Below are 22,439 nucleotides of genomic sequence, written 5' to 3'. Positions count from 1 at the left end.
CAGTCACAAGCTGTTTATCAGCAGACTGCGACATAAAGGCATCCTTGTTGCCTCAATGAAAAGGGCCCTTATCTGTTTTTAATTTGAAATTGATACACAAGGCAACACACACACACACACACACACGCTCCCGCCATCACATGTCCCGTGCACAACCTCGCACAAAGCATGCAAACTGACATTTAAGAGGTAGGTTATGACTATATGCACAGTACTGCAAACCAGCAATTAGACGTATCCATCTCATTCTCTCATATGTTTCCCCTGCAGCTTCAACCGGGCACATCATTCAGTAAAAACGACTCGCTGATTGGTAGAATAAGCACAAATTCTCCCGTGGGTCCACAGGGACTCTGAAGTATATGCTCATCTATTTGGATTTGTCATCACAGGATTAAACACATTACAGAGGCCAAACCCAATTACACATGTTGTAATGAAATACAAAGCAGAGGGGAAGAAATCAGTACTTGTTTGTTTCTGTAATGAAGCTGAGTTTCGTTGCTGCTGCAAAGACAAATGACATAAATGTACTGTATATATAAAAAAGAAAAGATTAATGGATAATATTTATTGAATGGCATTAGTTAGGTTAGGTTTTTTTGGAACAGACGCTCAACCAAAGGACAGCAAAGACTCCGCGCACCCAAAAATGTTCATGAAATCAGACAGCTCATGAAAAATCCTTAAGATAAAAAAACAAAAACAATTCTGAGAAACCTTCTCTTCAGTCTAATCAACAACATCGTCCAAGAAACTTTTACTGTAGTGCTGTGGTACTACGAATACCAGTATTCGTCTTCACCGTACAGATAATGAAGCAGCTGACCTATTCCTTCTGACGATGCCTACTCAGCAGCTTAAATACCAAACTACAGTCAGTAAAACAGAAATCCCAATTATGTCAAACAATTACGCCGAGTGCCAAGTCTTTCCAGCTGAACGTAGAAATGAGGAGGAGTAAAACAGAATCCAACGCTCTGAGAGCAACAGTCCACGACTCCGGAGTACATCAAGTATTCTATCTATACTATAGGAATATTCTTTATGTCGTGATTTGTAGTTTTAGTAGATACAGAGGTTGTGACAGTGTAATTCAAAGCTAATGACAAATCTTTGACGTCATGCTTATGTCAACCAAGGACGTTTGTGTTTGAACCCATGTCTCTGTTTTTCGTAGATGGTTTTCTAATAAGATGGCGGGAAAAACTACCGAATTAAATTGCATTCTCTTTGAAGAAGATGAAAGAGCTAAAAAAAAAAAAAAAAAAAAAAGTCGATACAATCCGGAAAAGATGACACAGCTATTAAGATGATTTATGATTCAGTCATTCGATGTTCTGCTTCGTTGAGTACACCCCCTCCCCCCTTGCCCCTGGCTTGGCGTTTACGCAGCCACCTAAGACAATTCGGCCAGTGTTTATATTTGATGAATTCTGACATTTATGTAGATGTTACATAAGAAAAGGTCACAGCCGGTCGAGCTTTGCTTCTACTTTCTGTTTAGCACAGCGGATTCAAACAAACCCGCGGAACGAACTCGTTGCACTCGGGCGAGCCTCTCGGGCCGGATGCTGCCTCCGGCTCACCTCGTGAAGACATTGATGAAATCTTCCTCAGCCTGATGCTCTCAACCAGGGGAAATTACATCAGTCCGTCACCTCCAGCAAATGATTCCTATTTGTAATTCCTTTGAAGTGATGCATCCTAATTAGCGGCGCCCATGCACCGGTGCTATTTGCATGCGTGGATGGGGCCGATATTTAAGTACATACAGCGCTCAAATTGGATTACATTTCTATGCTTGCAAGATGAGCATGCAGCAACTGTTTTCTGCTGGTGTCGATGTTCGATGCGCTCTGCAGGGAGTGTCGTATCAGCGCTCCTCATGTGTGCGGCTGTATGCACGGCGGCGTAGACGCCAATGTACATACCAGCAGGACAGGCGCCTTCTGACATAATAAGCACTTCAGACTGCTGCTTGCAGGCATCCCTCCGCAAGAAGCACTCGTTCTGGTAGTTCTGATTGTTGGAGCCGCACACTGGGGAATAGTCATTGTTGCACTGCGGAGAGAAGAAGGGGAAACAGAAAGAGGAAGCAGGTGAGCACAGAGCGCTGAGGCGGGCATCTGACAGAAGGCGAGAGGGACGTGTTTAGTGGCCGGGAGAGTCAGTCAACGCAGTCATTTCATTAGGACTCCGCAGCGAAGGATTGGTTTTCAAAGCGTTCGTGTTTTGGTTTGCTAATCTCCCGCGCACCCTGAAGTAATCATTTCAAATGGGACATAAGAGGAATTCGCCAAACAAACGGAGCTCACAAATAAGAGATGAATGAACATCATGCATTTTGAAAAAAAAAAAGAGGAAAATTAAAACACAATTAAAATGAAGCCGCTTGAAACGCGCGGCTCCGGTTTGAACCTTCAAAAGACCTCTGCGTCGAGGAGACGCAGGAGCGCCTCCTCATTTGAATTCCTCCAGCTTCCGTTTCCTTGTTTTAATCAAGAGACTTAAGTTTGTTTGATGCTGGGAATTGAATGTGTGGTAGGAAACCAAACAGAAATAAATTAGTCGTTGGAATGAGGAGACAGGATGTTGATTCAAAGCCCCCCGCATGATTGACACCATCAGAACGGCTTTCAACATAAATAACGGGGTTTAAATGGTGTATATGAATGAGAAAATGCATGCTGGGTTCAGATTGGACAAAACCGATATGTGCATTGAGCTATCCTTGGGCTGATACCCTGATTAGATTCACACGTATTAATAATAGTAAAGTAGGTTGTAAAATTAGAACAGCCAATTCTAAGTGGGTCATTGCGGTCGCGCTAATTAAATTATGTAGAAAATAATGGAAAGTTATTTTTTTTGTTTTGCAGGTTTGCACTCTGTTTGGGAGAGCAACCGGATCCATGCCTCGTCAGCACTAGATCTGATTACTAATCTGAACGCTTGTCAACTATACTGGTGCTGACTCAGCGTCTTACATCATAAGCATATTACTGTCGGTTCAGATGCCTTCCCAAAGGAGACGTGATTGTGCACTGTTGTCTAAATATAGGCGAGGCCAAACTGGATACAGCAAATGTCAACATTTGGATCTGAGGAAATCTGATCAGGGTTTTTTTTAACTTGTCTTTGTTGGTACTTATTTTGCCACGTCAATCCATCTGATTTCAGCGCCTGAACTTTTCGCCGCGCTTCCTTTTCCTCGGACGTCTTCATGATGCATGCGTCTCCGAACAGCAGCTGCTCGCCTCTGTTGCAGCTCCGCCGGAGCAGCTGCAGGTTAAGTGACTTGGCTCAAGGACGCCAGGCCTCACGATAGAACATCACTCGTTCATTTCCCCCCCACAGGGGCTGTTTGCTTTGGAGCTTTCAGATGACTGATGACACAAAAGTGCCGGATCTCAGTTTTCTCTTTCTTCTTTTCGTAGAGGAGAGACATTCTTCTGATGTGATATTGATTTTCCTGTGCGACATTGCAGGAATAACGACGGTGATTATTCAATTGAGAAATGCTCCAATGTATTTGCTGAAGAGAGAGAGAGAACGGCCATCAGAGGGTCCCGATAAATGCCTCGGCGTCGTCACGGCCAATAATCTGAGGATCTTTGAAAGCGCTGAACAATGTCATTGACAATGTTTACCTGTTGTGAGGAGATGAGCTCTTCTTCCCTGCCGTCTTTGTTCTCCTTTAACGCCTGCACCCACCCCCCCCAATGCCCTCACAGAACATTACATGCTCCCCTCACGATAACAGGCATGCAGCTTTGTGCAATGCGAGGATGGCTCGCGTCACTCCGATTATTCAATTTACAGCTGAAATCGCCGCCGTTAAAACCGCGGCGCTCATTTCAAATGCCCGTTTATCCCCTCAGGGTTTAGTTTATTTTTTGCTGGATCATTAAAAAGTGATGCAAGTGACACTCCACGCACAGGAGCGCAAAGAGTTACTGCTCATCTGGTTAACGGGCAGCGTTTACGAGCAGCTGTTCCTATGACTTGCGCTGAGAGGTTGCATAGAGGAGATGGGACTGAACATAACATTAAAGCTAACAGGACACAGGCAGCCGCATTTACTGTATTTATATCACTGCTAATAATAAAGGAAAGAAAAACTCCTGCAATCTCAACACAAAGATTTACAGACGGAGTAAGGTGCAATAGTTTCCAGGGGGAAATCAATGTACAGATAGATACATCCAAAAGGTCAATAACACATAAAGGACAGTATACGCTCACCGAAAAAGGAACACCTCTTACATGTCATTCAGATTTAGTCAACAAATCTAAATATCTGACAGTGTCGTCATCGATCCATCCACAGGATTCCTCACATTCCTCTCGACAAGAAAAGGTCACAGAGTAAAATGAACCAAATCCGTCGAGCGCAAGGTTTGTGAGAAAGTGAGTACTTCCTGGCGGAAAGCATTCAGCTATTTCATGCTTGCCCAGTCGTGTAACAACCAAAAGAGAAAACCCTGTAAGACTAGGATGAGGGTTGAGAGGGCAAACCACCACCACCGCCGCCAAAGTCGCCAAGGCTTCTCTTCCACGACATGCGAATATGTTAGCGTCACCACATGTGGATATTCCCAAATAATGGAATGTAAGACGCAGGATGTGTGCTTATTAATATTTCTTTTTATTTCCATGTCAGGCCTGCAAGAGGAGGGATTAACCATGAATGAATTCTAGCTCCTCAAAAGGTAGGTCAGCACGAAGAGAGAGATAGATCTTTACGAAAAGTACCTGAACACATAAACGGCTTGTTTTAAAATCTAGTTGGCTCAGTGTGGATGCAATTTAAGGCACACAGACATAAACAGGGTCTGATGGCCGCCAAGAGAAGCACAGAAATAACCGTGCCATCGATTCCAGAGCCCCGGAGCATCCTAACGATCCAGTGCGAATGCTGTTTTTGACCAGCTTGTGGGGAAGAGATGAGAATAGACATGAAGGGAGGGAGAAAAAAAGGAGGAAGAGAACAGAGTGGGAAAGAAACCGCACTCTGGGTCTTGATCAAAGGGATTGAGAGGCGGCAAAGAAAGAGGCTGCGGAGAAGACGGGAGGTAAACTTGAGCGAGATTTGCCTTGGGGCAAGAAGTCAGTCGAAATAGATGAGAGCGAGACAGAAGGAGAATGAGAGGTAGAAAAGTAGAGGGAGACAAGGAGGAAAGATGCAGACAGAGAGAAAGAGAGCAGCGGAGATGGAGCCCTGGCTCAACAGAATTTGGCACGATGAAAAAGAACCAAGGCGCCTGAAGAAATCAAGGCTAAGAAAAATAAAAGAACATCAAAAAAATAAAATAAAAAAAGAGGAATGGGAAGACGAAATGGGGACATGGACAGAGAGACGGAGAGGAATAGAAAATCCCCTCAAAGGAGAATGGAAGAGAATGAAAAAAATGGCAACTCCACAAAGGCGCTTACTGGAATGGCTTACCGCAGGGCTAGCACTGTTTCGTCTTCCTCTATCTTTCCCCCTATGTGTCCTCCCCCTCACACTCTCCCATCTGGCTCAGAATGTTCTTAACCTGGGGATTCTCACTTTATGCCAGGCATGATGCGACGGAAGGGAACGCTGCCCGGCAGAACCCTACGGGTGTATTTTTTTTAAACGACCCGCCCCGTCTCATGATCATTGTCCCCGACATTCGGCTGTTGACCCTTTTGAGAAAAGAGAAAAGCGATGAGAGGATGGCTGATGCTCAACTAGAAGGAAACATGGCACCGTCTGTGGACGGTGCCACACCTCTCGCCTGCAGACTGCTGGGATAGGCTCCGCCTACTCGCATTACTCGCGACCTCGACGCAGTAAGATAAACCAAGCTTTTCAGATACGGGCGACCAGAAGCCACGTTGTTTGTGCAGCCATGAGTTGAAAATCTTTTGTTTTCTTTGCGATCACTTTCTTTAATAGCTTCAGCGCTTCCAATACAGATATGATATCGCAAAGTATCGATTTGATGACATGTTTGACAGCCGGACTGCGGCAGGTGATTGAAACTTCCCCCGATAATCACTGTTATCCATCCAACGGAGGATCACAATACTGGAGAAGGGACGTGTCTTCTCAGAGCCCTGAGGATACTAAAAGACATCGGCAGATGAAACTGGGGTATAGGATTTTCTTTTTTTTAATCTTTTGTTTTGTTGCATGCAACAAATGTTTCATGCAATGAAACAATGAACCATCGTCATTACCTATCAACAGACTCCTGAATGCAAAATAAGACAGACACTTGTACCAGACTTTAAAATGATCTTTACCCAGCCTTTGTGGGATTATAAAAAAAGAAAAGACAAAGCCTTGACATTTCTCCGCCAGGCTCTCATTTATCCAACTCCCTTGATGTGAACGACAAAGAAAGTGAGCTGAGGTCACGCTTTCAAACTTTCAAACTGACTTCACAAAGCACTCCCTGACTCGGCACGTGTCTGCATTAGAGGCAGCAGCTCTCCTTGGTACAGGCGTTGTCACAGCGCGGCGGCTTCGATGCACGAATGTCTCGAAAACTGACTGTCGTGTTGGCAGTCGGAAAATACAAGCTTCATCGGCTGTTGCGCTGTAAAGTCGGCCCAGACGACGTGTCAGCAAAATGTAAATGAAGCAAAAGACAAAGGTGTCATGAAAAAATTAAAACCCTAAGATGTGCCTTTGAAGAAGACGCGGTCCATCTCGAGTACTGGTGGACAGGAGGAGAGATAAAGTATGATAATGAGACAGAAGGTGAGAAAACTTGATCCTCCACATGTCTCTGTAGACAGGAGAGTGGGGGCTGTCGACCAGGACCATATGGCGTGGCCTTATGCGCCCGCTGGCTTGGGCTTTGCAAAATTCACAGACATCGTCCCACACCTTTCCTGTGAAAAAACCCCCCCCTGCAGAGTCCTGCAGAGTCCCAACCAAAAACACAGCCGCGGTAGCGACGCTCCAATGCCAGCCAGTGCTGTGCAAATAAGCTCGTCACAGGAAACACGGTAGAGTCTGCAGATGAACTGAAGTGCTTTTGATTTTGTTTTATCAATATTATATTTGCAGAATTTTCTATGCGTTTAAGCTACCCCCCCCCCCCTCCCCCAGCCCTCCCACCCACTCTTATCTCTGTCTCCAGACATCCAGTTTCTGCAAACCTCCTGTAGGGGCTGCTGTGGTTCTGCCATCTCCCTTCATCTCAGTTCCAAAGGCTAAACTTTGGGATTTCAGCCAGGACCTGTTGTCCGTCTACCTGAAAGGGATCTGTGCATCATGCTAATGCAGAAAAGACACACAGCAAGCCTCAAACTTTGAAGCACTTTGAACAAAAAAGATGCATCTGCGCCTTCCTAGAGTCTAAACACATTTGTTTCCTCCGCAGCAGCTCCCGATGGGTGGTTGGTTGGGAGGTTGATGATTTGGGGGGGGAATGCAAATTGAGAAAGCAGGTATGAAGAGGAATACACGGGGAAAGGGAGGGAGAGACTGTAAGAGGGTGTCGGAGATATAGAGGAGAAAGAAGAATCAGATTTAAAGGTGAAAAACTGCAGGTGGTTGAGGCGGAAGGATGATAGGAATGAGGAGAACAGTGGATATGCACAGTGGGCACCACATCAGAGTAAACAGAGTAGAGGAGACAAAGGAGAGGGGCGATACGGAGTGAAGGCGAGTGCACGCGTCAGTGCCTGACTATGTAGTGGAGAAGAAGAAACATGCCAATTTGAGGGGGAGAGCTCTGCAAAATGCAGCGAGAACAAACATGACAGTACATCGGCATCAATAAGCCAAAAAACAAAAACAAAACCACAACAACCCACAAATGACTCATCCACCCATCCAATGGCGCTCCAGACCCATATGATCATCATTTCAAGCAGCCGTCTGGCTGGAATTTGCAAATCCTGAGCCGGAAGACTCTTAAGAGCTGCAGTACAGCAATTCTCATTCCAGTCTTAGAAGTAGGAGAAGAGATTAGAAGTATACGATGTGACGACCTTTGGGAGTCACGTCAAACACAGAAAGAAATGCAACAGGTGTGTGGATGCAAAAAATGTTCTTATTAATCAAATACTCATTCACCTTGTAAGTCATTTTATTTGAGCAAAGATTTGGTATCTAAAGCCACCTTTAACCTGATAAATTAGTGGCTTCCTGTATTTTAAATCCTGGTGTAATGCCCCCCCCCCCAAAAAAAAGGCTTGCTCATTTTACCGGGCTTAGACTTTACTGCCTCGGATTAATTTAGACTGCGAGGCTGGCACTAAAATCTCATAACAATATCCATGTATCGATCAGCAGTAAAGCTGCCATGCCTGGAGCCATTACATTAAAGTTCATAGAGTTACAGTCCTCTCTCTGGAGGTTTTGCTAAAACACATTGATCTGAAATGGAGCGAGCATAATGTCAGCGTCACGGTGTCACTGCGGTGCATTAAACCAGCAGGAGAACGGCGCAAGCTCCTGCCCCGGGTAGACGTGCATGATTCAGACGCGCTGGACTTTTAGGACAGGAGAGCTCTCCTTTCATTTTATCTGAGCTTGAATTGGGTTCATCAAAAACCCAAATTTGCTCTATACATTTGCTGTACTAATGAGTGAATGCATGTAGACACTTTTAAATAGTCTAAAACAAGAATGAGCAAAAGCCAGAATCGATTGCACACGGCCACTTACATATGGGAAAATGTTTGCAGGTCTTAAATTTGGCACCCCCCGGTCCACCCTGTGGAGCTTCGTAGGAGTCATGTTGATTGTTTGACGGCTTGATTTTAAAAGTCTGCTGTGGAATCCTAAATTTATTGCATTCATAATTCAGGACTAAATATACTGCACTATATACAATATATATATATATTTATGGACTCGTGTCCTCTTCCAGTCATCGTCGTGCTTTTGAATGTTTCGCAAACCAAACATTGGTTTGGTCAAGGAGTAACACGAGCAGGAGAGGCTACCTACGTCTTGGCATTACGTTTTCATAAGATTACAGTGCTTTAAAAGGAGGCGCCAGTGGGACACATTTTAAAAACATCCCTGAACCAACGACGAGGTGTAAATTCCAGCATCTCTTAAATATCGCCGAGCTCTTTATGCGACTGCATCGCAATCATCGGATCTGTCAATTAAGAAAACGACCCATTTTGCCCTCACTTGTGAACACAGCCTCAATATTCTTGACCTCAGCAATACAGGCAGGAATCGATATTTCTGCATCGGCGTGATGGTTCTGCATCGTATGCCTCTGGTGTGCAGCTTTGCTGTGACAACAATATTTTCTTGTCTGCCTTCGTCTACATGTAGAGAAGAATCTCAATAATTAGATGTGCTTGCTTTTATGAGATTACTTAACAGGTACAATACAGATATCGATTGTTCAATAGGAAAAGAAGTACGGCACAAACTCACAGCAACAATGGATGGACACCGCCAACTGATGCCTGCGTCCCTATGAAAGATTGTGGACACAGCAGTCCATCCAGATTCAGGACAATCTGACTCTCACATTCCCTGACCACAGTCTTGCTCCTGATATCAAGTGTGATGTGGCAATTTTGAAATGTCATTTTTGTTCGTACTTCCATTATTAAGAGACACATTAGCAGAATGTTGGCCCGACTATTGCTGTGTCCATTTTCCTTACAGGCATGCACAATATAATAAAAACAAACAAACAATGAAATCATCTCTCTCTCTCAAAATGTGCTGATAGGCCAATTCTGTTTTCATTTATTTTCACATTACATACATCTGTAAACAATGCCAATGCAAGATTTATGACGCAGCAACATCTCCCAGATTGCACTGCAGCTTTCAGCATGTCTATAACAAGCTACCAACAACAAGCTGTCCCTGTCAGAACATCATTTACTGGGGTTACATCATTGATTCTCAGCTGCCTATATATTAACACTATATAATATGACAACGACTAACAAAAGCACCACAGCTGGTGCCTCATAGTGTCATTTGTAAACTAGCCTAATGCTAATGCTACAGCTAAAAATACATTTCCCCACTGTTATCGCTTCATTACAGGTTCATAGCAGGTCAGCTTTGCGGGTCGTGGGCAGTCCAAATTAACAGGACGGGTACAATTAAACACGTAAATGACACAGCATGCTTATGAACCTTCAACATAATCGGGAACTACACGTCAACTTGGATAAAGGTCAATGAGTTAATCTATCTTTACATTGTGTATTGCATTCATGCATGTGTTTGCATGTCCACTGGAGAAGGTTGCATCGCTGATGATAAATAATAGCTAAAGCCTGTCTCGGCCAGCTAAATAAAATACGACATTTCATTGTGTTTAAACTCTAGTTTTAAATATTTCAAGCCCACCCCCCCCCCCCCCCCATCAGCCACACTGGTTTGAGTTAATGCCTAATATTACACAAGCTACACTCAAACATGCAAACACATGCATAAATAGAGCGAGAGCCCGAACCCTAAACAGAAGCCCCCAGAATGCAATAACAGAAATAGATGACAATTTGCATGAACTGAAATATACGTTTAAAGATAATGCAAAGGACTGACATATGACACAACAATAGCGTATTAGAAATAAACTGAACTGAACGCCTTTAACTGCAAAGCACATCTCAAGAGAACAATAATGAATAATGGGTCTGCTCACGAGGCTTCTATATACAGAGTCGGTGACTCAGAGCCGCTGAAAAGGGATTTCATTCAGCTTAAGGACACTCGTAGAAATCTTTCTGTGCGAGCATCTAAGACTCCACTCCAACATAAAACAGGGGCGTGAAATGCTCTGCCACACCGCAGATCCCTTCATCGGCACGCGCGCCGTGGAGAATGAATTTCAATGACAACTTTGACATTTTATGGAGGCACAAAAAAAAAATGTTTCAAGAGTAAGAAATCCACTGATCCCACCTGGGATGTGCAAGACGGAAATTATTCCATGGTCTTCAAATCTGTCCTTTGAAATAGTTGAGTGCATCAAGAATCCAGACTGAGAGGAGACACAGCATCATACGGGTTCGAGAGCAAAATCTGACATCAATGAAGCTACACCTAAAGAAGCAGAGGATAAACCGGAGTTATCCTATTCCACCTGTTACAATCCGAACAACAAACCAATATTTAGGTTTATTTTTTAGAACAGCATAATATCTAGTGGCTCAACGATTCCTTAAGATGAGCTGGGCTGGAGCTTGATAAGTTTCAACAAAAGGTTAAGAAGATAAAACAAAAATATGCATGGACTTCAGGAGCACACAAGAAAGGATCTGTCATAGAAAGCGTCAACTGCAGCCTCGTCACCCACAACAGCCGTGCACTGGTGTGGATGACGCAGATGAGTCGTGCACAATATGCAACATTACAGCTCAAACCCGTTCCATTTGTTCCATCGTCTCAAAAGGCAAAATAGATATCTTGACCGATTACAGTGCCAGGAGAACGAGGAGAGAGAGAGAGAGCTTTTAAGTGTCCCAACAACACTCATATCGGTTTATGCCAGTTTCTGCAGAGCATGCGTAATAATGATGATACTAATAATAACAATAACAATAAATAAAGATTAAGAATCTGTTTATAGTTGCAAATTCATAACTGTTCTCTTATTTCAGTACCGGGGCTTTAAGGCTTCCATCTTTCAAAGGAAGTAATCACAGTTTTCTGAATCACATTGGTTTTGTAATAAGTCAGATACTTGGAATATAATCATAAAGCCCTTTTTCATTGCATTGTCAACGACAACCAAGAATCTCAAACCTGCAAATACATGTTCGGATAACCGCCACACAGTGAGCCCACGGTCAGCCTCAGAAGGATATGACCGATCCTGTCCTCATAAAAGGACCATCAAGGGAAGAAAGATGACGGCGGAAAATGTGCTGTAGCGGGGATCAGGGAGGAAGATGGAATTGGAAATGCGAATAAGTGAGGAGTTGTAGATAAAAGGAAAAAGTTGCTTGAAAATAAGGAAAGAGGGGATATATCTTGTATGGATGATAGCTGTGAGACAGTCTGGATTTTCAAGGATACACATGTAGTAAGAAAGTTTGCAGCAGGAAAACTATAATTGAATGTGTCTCAAAGCGTCGCTGAGACAGCGTGACCAAGATTTGTGTATTTGGAGATTGCAACTGTGTGACTTGTTTTCCTCTCGGATCCACTTGTAAAGAGGAGAGGACGAGAACGTGGCGTACAACTGTCAGCAAAGGCCTCATCAGTTTGAGTGATTCAGAGAGGAGGAAAAAATGAAACGGTGTCAGAGCAATAAAAAGAAAAGAAAAACAGGAGTATAAAAGAAATGGTGCGAGTAAGAATCTCTGCATGAACAACACAGCAAAGTCACTGGCCAAGCAATCCATTGAAACCCGTTCCAACTGCATGTCCAGAATGTGTGCTATTGACACCATCATCATCTGTGTGTTTACAGACGGTGGTGACTTAACACCTTTAAACGCAAAAAAAAGGCTACCTTTAAATGGCTAATTCAGTCCAGGCAATCGAATTAACATGTTAGGCTTTTAGCTGTGTGTCGATGGTGATCATCCAACCTTCGCGCAAACGCATACAAAGAAGGAGAGACGCATAAAAAAATAAAAAATACAGACACATCCTTCATCCGAAGAGACCTGACTGATAGCCTGATCCATTTCCTGCATCCATTAGAGGCGGCTCTAGATTATGCAATTCATCCCAAGGCTATCATCCACCTCTATCAATAATAAACATCTACGCAGAACTAGGGCTAGCCTCAGGGGACAGCGACAGCACCGCCCAGCACGCCCTACTTCTTGTGAATCCCTCTGTCTGCTGGGCCTGTTCTGCACACCACATTTCGTTTTCCACAAGACTTGGTCTTCAATTTGCTGTGCCCCTCCCTCCACCCAAGCACAATCTTTACTTATGCAATCTTTACGAGCTCTGACAGAGAGCCCTCAGTGCTCATAGTGGAGGCGGAGAGCACCTGTGGCTCATGACAAGAGGAAGACATTCCCTTCCAGGATTCCTCCACGTCTTGGAAGCGTCCAATTTCAGAAACATCGGTCAATAATCAACCAGGATAGAGGAACCAATTTTGAAGCTCCATTTACTGTAATGTTACCAAACATTTCAAACTGATCCATAATCCAGGATCTCTTCTGGATCATCACCAAAATGAAATCATCTGTTCCTGGTAACATTCCAAACATTTCTTGAAAATTTCATCAGGATCCATCCAGAGCCTTTTGAGTTATCTTTGCTAATAGACAAACGCCGGCGATTACATAACGTAATTATGCAATTATACCGAAGCAGCCTGTCAGATCTTTATCTTCATGCCGAGGGATGGATCACATTTAATGCTGGAAACTTGGACAAACAAAGCCCATGTATGAGTGGTGTCCCTGATGTAACTGTCACTGAGAGGTAATCAATATCAATCAATCGTATTGATCAACTATATCAAACTACACTAAAGGTATTACCAAATCATTTAAAAGGGTGAAGGGTGTCAGAAATTGGCTGTGCACATGACCAGTTCATCTCCCATGATGCCTCGCTTCAGTTTACTGACACTTGGTCAAGTCCTCACAACTGGAAGGAAAGCCAACGAGAAAGTAGCAGAGGTGAAGCCGGAAACAAGTGAGGATGAGCTACTCAGACAAATGAGGGAAAGAAAGAGAGAGAGAGAGCGACAGGAGTTTCTGTGACAAAGGGAAGATGCAGAGAGATAGAACTAGACCAGGAGGTGGCTGGCTTGCGCTTCTGCTCTTTAACTGCTTGGCAGTCTCCTCTTGATTAGGTCCTAGCTCTCCAGTCCCGGCGGAGTCTTCCCAGCCGAGTCACAGGAGACAGGCTCCTCTGTAATAGTGTCTGACAGGCCAGCCAGAGCCACAGTACAGCTGACACAGATGCTCCATTTTTTAGTAGAAATAGCCAGCACAACCCCCCCCCCCTCTGTGTCCCCCTTTCCATGCCTTTGCAAGGTGAGGAGAATCATTAATGATACCAACCACAGGGATAACGGCCCCTCATTCCCCGCTGCAGTCAGGAAGAAGGTGCCGGATACCTCAGGCATGCACAACCAGCTCCTGCCCTCAGGATCACTGAACCCTCCACCCTCCTCATGCACACATATTTATTAGGCTTCCATTTATTTTCTACTAATTTTCCAGTTAACGTCTTAAAATCATAAATTGAACTGCCAGCAATACATTTGAAAATCAACTGACTGGAAGCATTCCTTAAACACCAGTGACCATATTTTGGTGCGTCCGTTTCATTTAAGAGAACAAGATCTCTTTATCATCCAAAACCAGGCATTCAGTCCAAACCAGCAGACAAATCAGGATAGGGGCAAGCAATGAGACGGTTCCAAAAAGCAGGCAGAGGTCACAAACCAGGTAGTCAGAGCAAACTGGCAGACAGATCCAAAGATGTAAGCAAACAGAATCCAAGAATCAGGTCGGGTCAGAACATAGGATGTCATTCTGGAACGCTGGAAAGTAGGACTCAAAAATCTGGAGGAGGAGGGTTTAAGAAGGGATGTAATTAGGAGATGGAAGGCAGGTGATCACGGCGGCACAGGTGATGGGAATGAACTGATGACCCAGGTGAAGATAGATCTGTGAGTAACAGGATACGTTATACTAGGACATAGAAAATATAATGCTCGACTGGGCAAAAGTCAAACTGAGCAAAAACAAAGAAAACATCTTCTAACACTGGAGCAGCTGCAGAAAAACTGGAGACTTTCCGTTAAATGCTTTCTTTTAATATGCAGCACAAATGCTTTGTTAATTTTCATATAGCTCAGAATACATTGTAAAAAAAAATAATAATAATAATCAGAAATATAATTAACATTACGGTGAAAGATGCATAATATTACACATTACACATAATCATCTAATTAGCTCAATCAGGACTTGCAGGTGTCAAACTGTCGTTTCATCAGTACCTGCTTTGTCTTCACAGTATGCGCTCACATTTTGTATATGTGATTCAGACACTTGCTTCCTGTACGGACTTGTACCTGCTGATTTTAATTGGTATATTTATCATGCAGAGACAAGAGCTGGTTGTGCCCCACCTTGGAGACCTCTAACCACGATAGAGACAGGAGAAATTAACCTGAGCAATTGCTTGACCAAAGTTACAGGAAGCAAAAGCACACAGTGTAGCAAAGCACTTGAAAAATGCTCAAGAGCCCGAATGTACCTTTTTGACTGGGTAATAATAGCCATATCTCAAATCCAAATCAGTTTATAACAAGCTATTACATCTTCACGGATAGCACGAGAGGTGAATATTAAAAATACACTTTTGAAATCCTGAAGACCTGAAGGGACTCGTGGCTCTCACAAAAAAAGCATTGCGTCATTAGCGAGAGGACGACGAGAAAAAAGAAGAGGCAAAAAAAAAAGAGTCTGGGGCGACACTGGAAGAAAAGGCAGGCAGTGTGGAATTTATTCATTTGGTGCGTTTTAACAACAAAGGATTGTTAAACCACAACAAACGTTTGTTTTTGTGCGTATTTTTATAGAACATTTATACCAACAGTTTATCGGGCAGATCAACCACCGTCCCTAATGCACGTTCAGTGTGAATTGCCAACTGTAAATGTCGGTCAATTGAGATATGGTTACGACTACTATATTGAACACTCTCACTCTCATTGTTAGCCTGTCATCTTGTCGCTATCATTAAATATGATTCATAATGCTATTCTGTACACCTTCCCAGCACCACCAAGAAACTCAGCTCAGTTCATTAACATGGGCCTGGATAAAAGGATGATAAATGAATGCAAATATATGGAATGGGGTCTGCTTCAGAAGCTGGCGTCAGTACCACCTGGGTAAATGTAGGTGTTTCATAATTCTACATTCTATCATCGAGGACTATTTGTACAGGATGCAAAGACATTTGTGTTATAAAACAGAGGTGAAGGGAAACGGGCCTGTGTTTGCGTGTTGTTTTTTTTTCACAGGTTCTTGTTTGGCACTATGTGAAGGACACACTGCCCTTCCACAACCTCCCATCATCATTATCAGAACCTAGATTAGCTCAACCTTCCTGTGAAGCTTCGCCAATTTGACAATCACAACCCAAACATTACACGGCTTCCGGCAGCGAAAAGCTGGAGAGTAATTTGAGGTCAGGCGTTATGACGAATAGGAGCCGCATCAAACGACCAGCAGGGAGCATTCTGCGGACCGAATGAGCAGCCAGCATCATGCATCATGTTCTTTAACATAAATATGCTGCACTGCATTGGTTATATGTGTTGGGATGCTCTAAGACACTTCTGCAGGTAGTATCTATGTGATTTAAACTTGGACTGAGTGCAGCAGTTGTGTACAAACTGAGCATGTATTGATATTATATAACCAAATATGCAAAGTACAAGTCAATCAATTCCATCTTATGTGGCAAAAGGCAATATTCATATACATGCATACATAACTTTTTTCTTTCATCATTGTCATTTGGCTTTTCAAGACAAAGAAAAGTATTGTAAAGTGATTATTGTATTGATTTGTTTGGTTTCTTGACGCTAAAGAATATTAGTCTTTGGTCTGAGTCTTGGCCTTTTTCAAATCCATCACGAGGCTGGAATCATACACGTACACACACACACACACACACACACGTTTGGCCACAGCTTTTACTTTCCATTCAAATGTGTTAAGGATGAGGCAAACTCAATGCAATGTAATTTGATAATGAACCCTCTGACACACATAATTATTAACAGTCATGCAGCCACGCAGATGTAACCGCTGCAACATTGTGGCTTTAATCTGAACATGTTTCACAATGGCGTAAATAACCAAAGGCCTGATGGTGAGAGGTGGAAATTTGGGTACTAACAGAGTCAGCATGTTTTTTCTTTTGGAATAAACAGCACAAAAACATCATTCTCCTGTTTTTCCATTAGCGTTGGATCTTTACTTTAATGGTGGATCAAACTTGGAATCATGGCTGCGATATGCATTGATTTATAGAAACCGGTATTACTGTGATGTTTCAACACAGTACTTGAAGCGTAACATAGAAATCTTTGGAGGAGTTGCGCTTCCAAAATAGCCAAAGGGAAGAGACATAAAATCGTGTTGATTTATTTAAGTGATATTTAAACACATTCTTGCACTCTTAACTTGTAGTAGACATGCCGTTTAATGCATCTGGAATGTGGGTAAAACCTCACCCTGGAAGCTCCTGTCAGAACAAATAGTTTTGTTTTATAGTGCATAAAATACATTTATTTTATGCATATGTATAGATGGGTAGAAGGATTCCTTCCTGTAGCAACTCTCAAATGTGTTTTTAATTGTCAATCCAAGGACTACTAAAATATAATTCTGCACAGAATGCGGTTGGGGGTTGCAAAACATAAGGCAACCCTTCATTCGCACGCGGATTAAATGTGGCTGACTCCATATCACAACCACGTCAACAACAGCCACAGAGACGACTGTGCCTTCAGCCGTTCTTACATTAAAACAAACACTTCCCCAGCATTCGGCCCCAATGGTAATTATCATCATCATCATTTATTGTGGTGGAACATCCTTAACAAGCTGGATGTCCTCTAACCACTTCACAGCAAGGAAGGCCCGCGGCCAGAAGCGGCTGGATAATCAAGAAGCACCGGCAGAAAAAGAAAAGCCATGAAACGTCAGGAGCATAATCAGTACACGCAATTATGTGTATTGGTCTTGATTATCCTGCAAGTAGATTACAAGCAAAGCCTGAGGATATCCCAGCTGACTACAAGCTGCATCTCTGGGAACACATGTTTCATGTCCCGACTGATCCACACGCAGATGATGTCGACCGCTGAAAAAGAATGATCAACCACTGAACTTTCTTGTACTGGGCTTTTTGTACATCAAACGTAAATACGCATGTTTTAAATCATCCACTCTGCAAAATGGAATGTACTTTTTGACCCGAGTCTGCGGTCAGCAGCATTGAGGTGTGAGCAATACTGACATAAATGGCCCATTATATTACTCACATCTGCTGTGTCAACGCCTTCGATTTATTTGAAACCACGGGTCTTCCGCGGGAGTCTTTGAAAAAGCTGAGACACTGAGACAATCTGAGCTTGTAAACAAACCCAGAGCATCAATATTAAAAAATACACTGAATTGTCCCACTCTCTTCCCTCAAAAGATGCGCCTCGACCAAAACTGTTTGATATTAACACTCACTGCTGAAAAGCTGTTGCGTGAGTTCATACAGACATATGCATAAATAAAGGCGGTTTGGTGAACACTAAATCCTGATTGCTGATGTTATTTTAAGCTGATCTACTTCATGCCAGAGTAAATAATACCCTTTAATTCATTTGACCCTGTAAAGCTAATTCTAGAATTTGGGAGTTTATGATGTATTGACCAGAACCGGATTTTACAGAATGGATAATCTGGATCTTCTGCATTCAGAGTGTGTTTACATTTGTATTTTGTGTTTCTTTGCTTTAGATCAGAGCAGGACTTGCTCAGATATTTTGGAGAAAATCCTCTTAAACTCCAAGAATAGGTTCACCTTTTTGGTGCACAGTTTAATCAAATGTGTGTCACAGTGCTTTTGAGTGCGACAAAACCTTTTTTGGGAATCGACGCTATGATCAGATATTAGTGAAATCAAATGAGCAATAACACAACCTTACCAGGCAGCAATTGTAAGATGAATTCCAAAGAAATACTATAGAATTTGTAAGGTCGTGGTATAAAAAAGCAACAAATGATCAGGTGAGTTGCTTTGACTGAAAGCCTCGGCTCTTTTAAGAGTCAGTGTAAGGCGGACCAAATGAATAGTGTCCATTGATTCCACCACACCGTATCACTTCCTTTTCACAGAGCTCCTTGCAAATCTCTTCCTTTGACTTTGTGTGCATGTGCATGTGCGTGAGAGAGAGAGAGAGAGAGAGAGAGAGAGAGAGAGAGAGAAAGAGAAAGAGAGAATTCATCAATATTTCTGGAATAAAGCAAATTCTTCCAAGATGAGGATTTGTGCAAATTTCACGACTCCTTGACAGTTCTGAAAGAACTGCCGACCGGAGAAAAAACTATTTGACACTGATTAGAAGTGACTCATTACTTCAAGGCAAGGAGGCAATTTCTGGCCAAGGAAGGTCACATTTACATTGTCAGATGAAAAAGACGCAAGCACGCATGAATGGAAGACGCACAGCCGAGTTGACCCGAGGTATTACGCCAGAAATTGTGATTGGACCCGCTGTTTTCTGAGCGTGTCGACAGAGTCGCACGGCGATGCCGGTTATCTGTGCGAGATCTCCCGAAGAGGAATGGGGCCGTAATGTCATTTATCTACAGACTCGTGTTAGCGTTTGCTCTGAGGGGAATCGAATTGAGATAAAAGCTGGTGGCCAAATGAGAGTGAACCTGCCTCAGCTGCGTTGATGTCGCGCCGATAAAAGCTACGTCTTGAGCTCTTAGTGGCTTCACTTATCTCGGGCTCTGCATAGCATGTTAGTAGGCAGAGCTAGCATTATGCAAAAATCAATACTCATCTGACTGGTTTGCTCCCATTTTATTATACCCCCTGGTCATAAAGTTAAGTATGGGTCATTATCAAGAATAGCATAGTTTCCCTGGATAAAGACCATTAATGGGGACCTTTCAGTCTTTGGTCTTATCCGTGGCAAACTTGTTTATGGATGTGGAGGGATTTCTGTGGAATCGGATAGTAACATGATTATTTCATTGGGAGTTATAAACTCAGCTCATGCTATTCAACCACTTCCCCTTGGGGCTAATGATATTGTGCAATTATGACAATGGATTTCGACCCAGTTGATTATAGCTCTTTATTATGTTTCACTTTGGAAAAATATGACCTTTCAGCTCAACATATGTTTCCAGTAACATGTGAAGTGCCAGATCATGTTGATGAAAAAAGATCATTGAAGTACCAAGTAAATATTCCAGTAAACCACAACAGTTGTCAGCCCTTCCTTTGACAGATGTTTTACTGCATGATCATTGCCAGTTACTGCTCTGTCGTGGTTTCGGGTTTGCTCTCTCTAACATGCATTTCACAGATTCGCTACTTGAACCTCTCAGTCGCAGATTCCAGACAGTTGCTCCAAAGCTGGGTTTGTCTTTGAACAGCTGTAGCTATAGGTTCACAAATCTCATCACATTAAAAGGACAATCGCCGTGCCATGATTGCTTTTTCCATGACAAAACACAAAAAAAAGTTCTATCGCTTTACTGACAATGACTGAGGGGAGCAAAATGTGCTGTGATCTCATGTGCCTTGGCCATTTGGAAAAAAAGTAATTTAGGTGTTCTCTATCATAGCGAGACAATCTCCCCCACCCAGTTACATATTCCATATGTATGGAGAATCATTCCCAGTTGACAGATGATGAGGATAATTTTGTAGGACACACCGGCTGTGCTGGCAGGCATACACAGTCTATATAAGGCACCGGTGTGTGCCATCACTCCGACTTTCAGAGCTAGACTTGAGCACTCGTGGTATTGAGACGGAGATAGAGTGAGATAAAGCAAAAGCTATAATAATAAGCAATCTAATCAAAACACAGTCTTATATCCACTGATGTGCATCTAGGACCGCTGGCGTCTCGTTTCGCCTGTTGCTTTGCTTATTTGTGAGTTCCAAGCGAGATTGAAAGCACATTGTAGGTGGTCCAGGGAGACAACCAAAAGTACCCCTTCATTGGTCCTATTGCCTCTCCTTGGTGTAGATAGCTTTGTGCCTCAGTGGTTTGGTGAGCTCTGAGCAGGTCCATGTGAGAACTGCTCAGAGTATGCCAGTACTGATAGGCAGAGCACCATGGGAGCTCAAAACCAACAGAAATATGATTTAACAGTCCCCGACAGTTCTGATTCACCAATTTTCCATGTGAGTTTGGCTGAACCTGACCCCTGAAGGAACTGGCTTCTTGCGGATGGGTCTGCCACATATCACCACTTGTATTTAGAGCCAGTCTTGTTCAAAGACCAGACTGTTTAGGGCTCTATCCACACCTACCTGCTCGCCTTGTGGCTAAGCCGGCTGGCTATAGTGACCTCTTCAATATGTCTGATGGTTTTGGGATCCTATGCTGCCAAAAACATTCTTAAATGTTTTTATTTATGAGTTCTTGAGTTCATAATATGGTTGCTGTGCGTAAGGAGATTCCAGTGCAATATTTAACAGTTCTTGTTTAATGCAACAAGAACAAATTAGGAAACAGCTGAACAGGGCTTGACAGGCCTGGTGTAAAGCAAAATGGCCGTTTTAGACAAGAACTGCAGGTCAAAACACACAAGACAAACAATCAGCAGAAGAGGGAAATCTTTGGTCTTACCTTGAAGTCACAAATGCAAGTCACCATGTTTCCAATTCTTAGACACTCTCCATCAAATTTGCATGTGTTGGTGTCGCACAAGAACAGGTCTGTGTCCCGATCATCAAAACCTGGAGGACAAAAGCCAACAAGAGAAATCAGTGACAAAGTTGTTTCTGCGTTAATCCCTCAAGCGAGTCTGAACTGAGTCCAATTTAGAGTCGTTCATAATGAGATTCTACTATTAGTCACGGTTACACATACGGTGCACTTTAAAGTGAAAATGATAGTACGCATTTATGTCCCTAGCTGTCAAGATGATACGATACAATTATAAAACACTGGTCTCCGAACTCCACTGGACAAACGAACAAAAGGCTTCTTCATTTGGTGTTAAATGAGGTGGTGGAAAGCGCTGGTCAGAAACCAGCCGTTCAATAGTGGTGACATCCGGTGCCTACAAACGCAACAGTGTGCAAGTCTGACTGCGTGTTGACCTCAAAGCTGCAGTCACTGTGATTATTGTAGCCACTATGTTTTCCTGTATTGCATGCACAACAAGCCAGATTCCCGGGCCGTTGTCCTGCAGAGGCAAACCTGGGATGTGATCCAATTCAGGCTCCGTTAGAGATCTCAAATGACTCCAACAAAGTATGCTGAATCAAATCACGGAGTCACATGGCTATGGGACTGACGACTGACCTTGGGGCTATTAGTCTACCTGAACTGATTACTTACAAAATTACATGCAGGCTTTCCAAATGAATCTCAAAAATAATGAGGAAGCACCAAGAAGCTGGAAATGGCATTGCTTCAGCAGAGCGCCTTTAGAATTAGACCATTATGAATTAGGGCTATTTACTCTACAGTAGGTCAGAAAGAATTTTGTGACACAAACGTTTGCCATAGATATAAGTAATGTAAAATCACAGCATAAGAAAATAATATATTTAAGGCTGAATATGATTATGCCTGATCCCTGGGGTGTCGTACAGTCCCAAATGACGATTATTTGTCCCGCTGATTTCATCAATGTCCATATGTAGATCGAAAGACGAGCTGTTTTGTGTTGCAGGGTTAAATTTCCAAAACATTGACCATACACACATTTTAAAGACTCATGCCTAATGTCTGTACAATATTGAATACTGG

The 22,439-nt window shown here is 43.0% G+C and overlaps 1 protein-coding gene across 1 annotated transcript in view; it reads right to left on the bottom strand.

Annotated features, from left to right (window-relative positions):
- LOC137914358 (tomoregulin-2-like) overlaps positions 1-22,439 on the bottom strand; it is a 36,356-nt gene that overhangs the window by 5,751 nt on the left and 8,166 nt on the right. The window contains exons 2-3 of the mRNA XM_068757962.1: positions 21,309-21,418; positions 1,935-2,064 (exon numbers count right to left, since the gene is read on the bottom strand). Of these exons, the coding sequence (XP_068614063.1) occupies positions 1,935-2,064; positions 21,309-21,418 (240 nt within the window). The remainder of the gene's footprint in view (positions 1-1,934; positions 2,065-21,308; positions 21,419-22,439) is intronic.

Source organism: Brachionichthys hirsutus, unplaced genomic scaffold (genome assembly GCF_040956055.1).
Source record: "Brachionichthys hirsutus isolate HB-005 unplaced genomic scaffold, CSIRO-AGI_Bhir_v1 contig_913, whole genome shotgun sequence".
Taxonomy (NCBI): domain Eukaryota; kingdom Metazoa; phylum Chordata; class Actinopteri; order Lophiiformes; family Brachionichthyidae; genus Brachionichthys; species Brachionichthys hirsutus.
The sequence above is the reverse complement of the archived record's forward strand: the minus strand, read 5'-3'. Positions and strand labels throughout refer to the sequence as shown.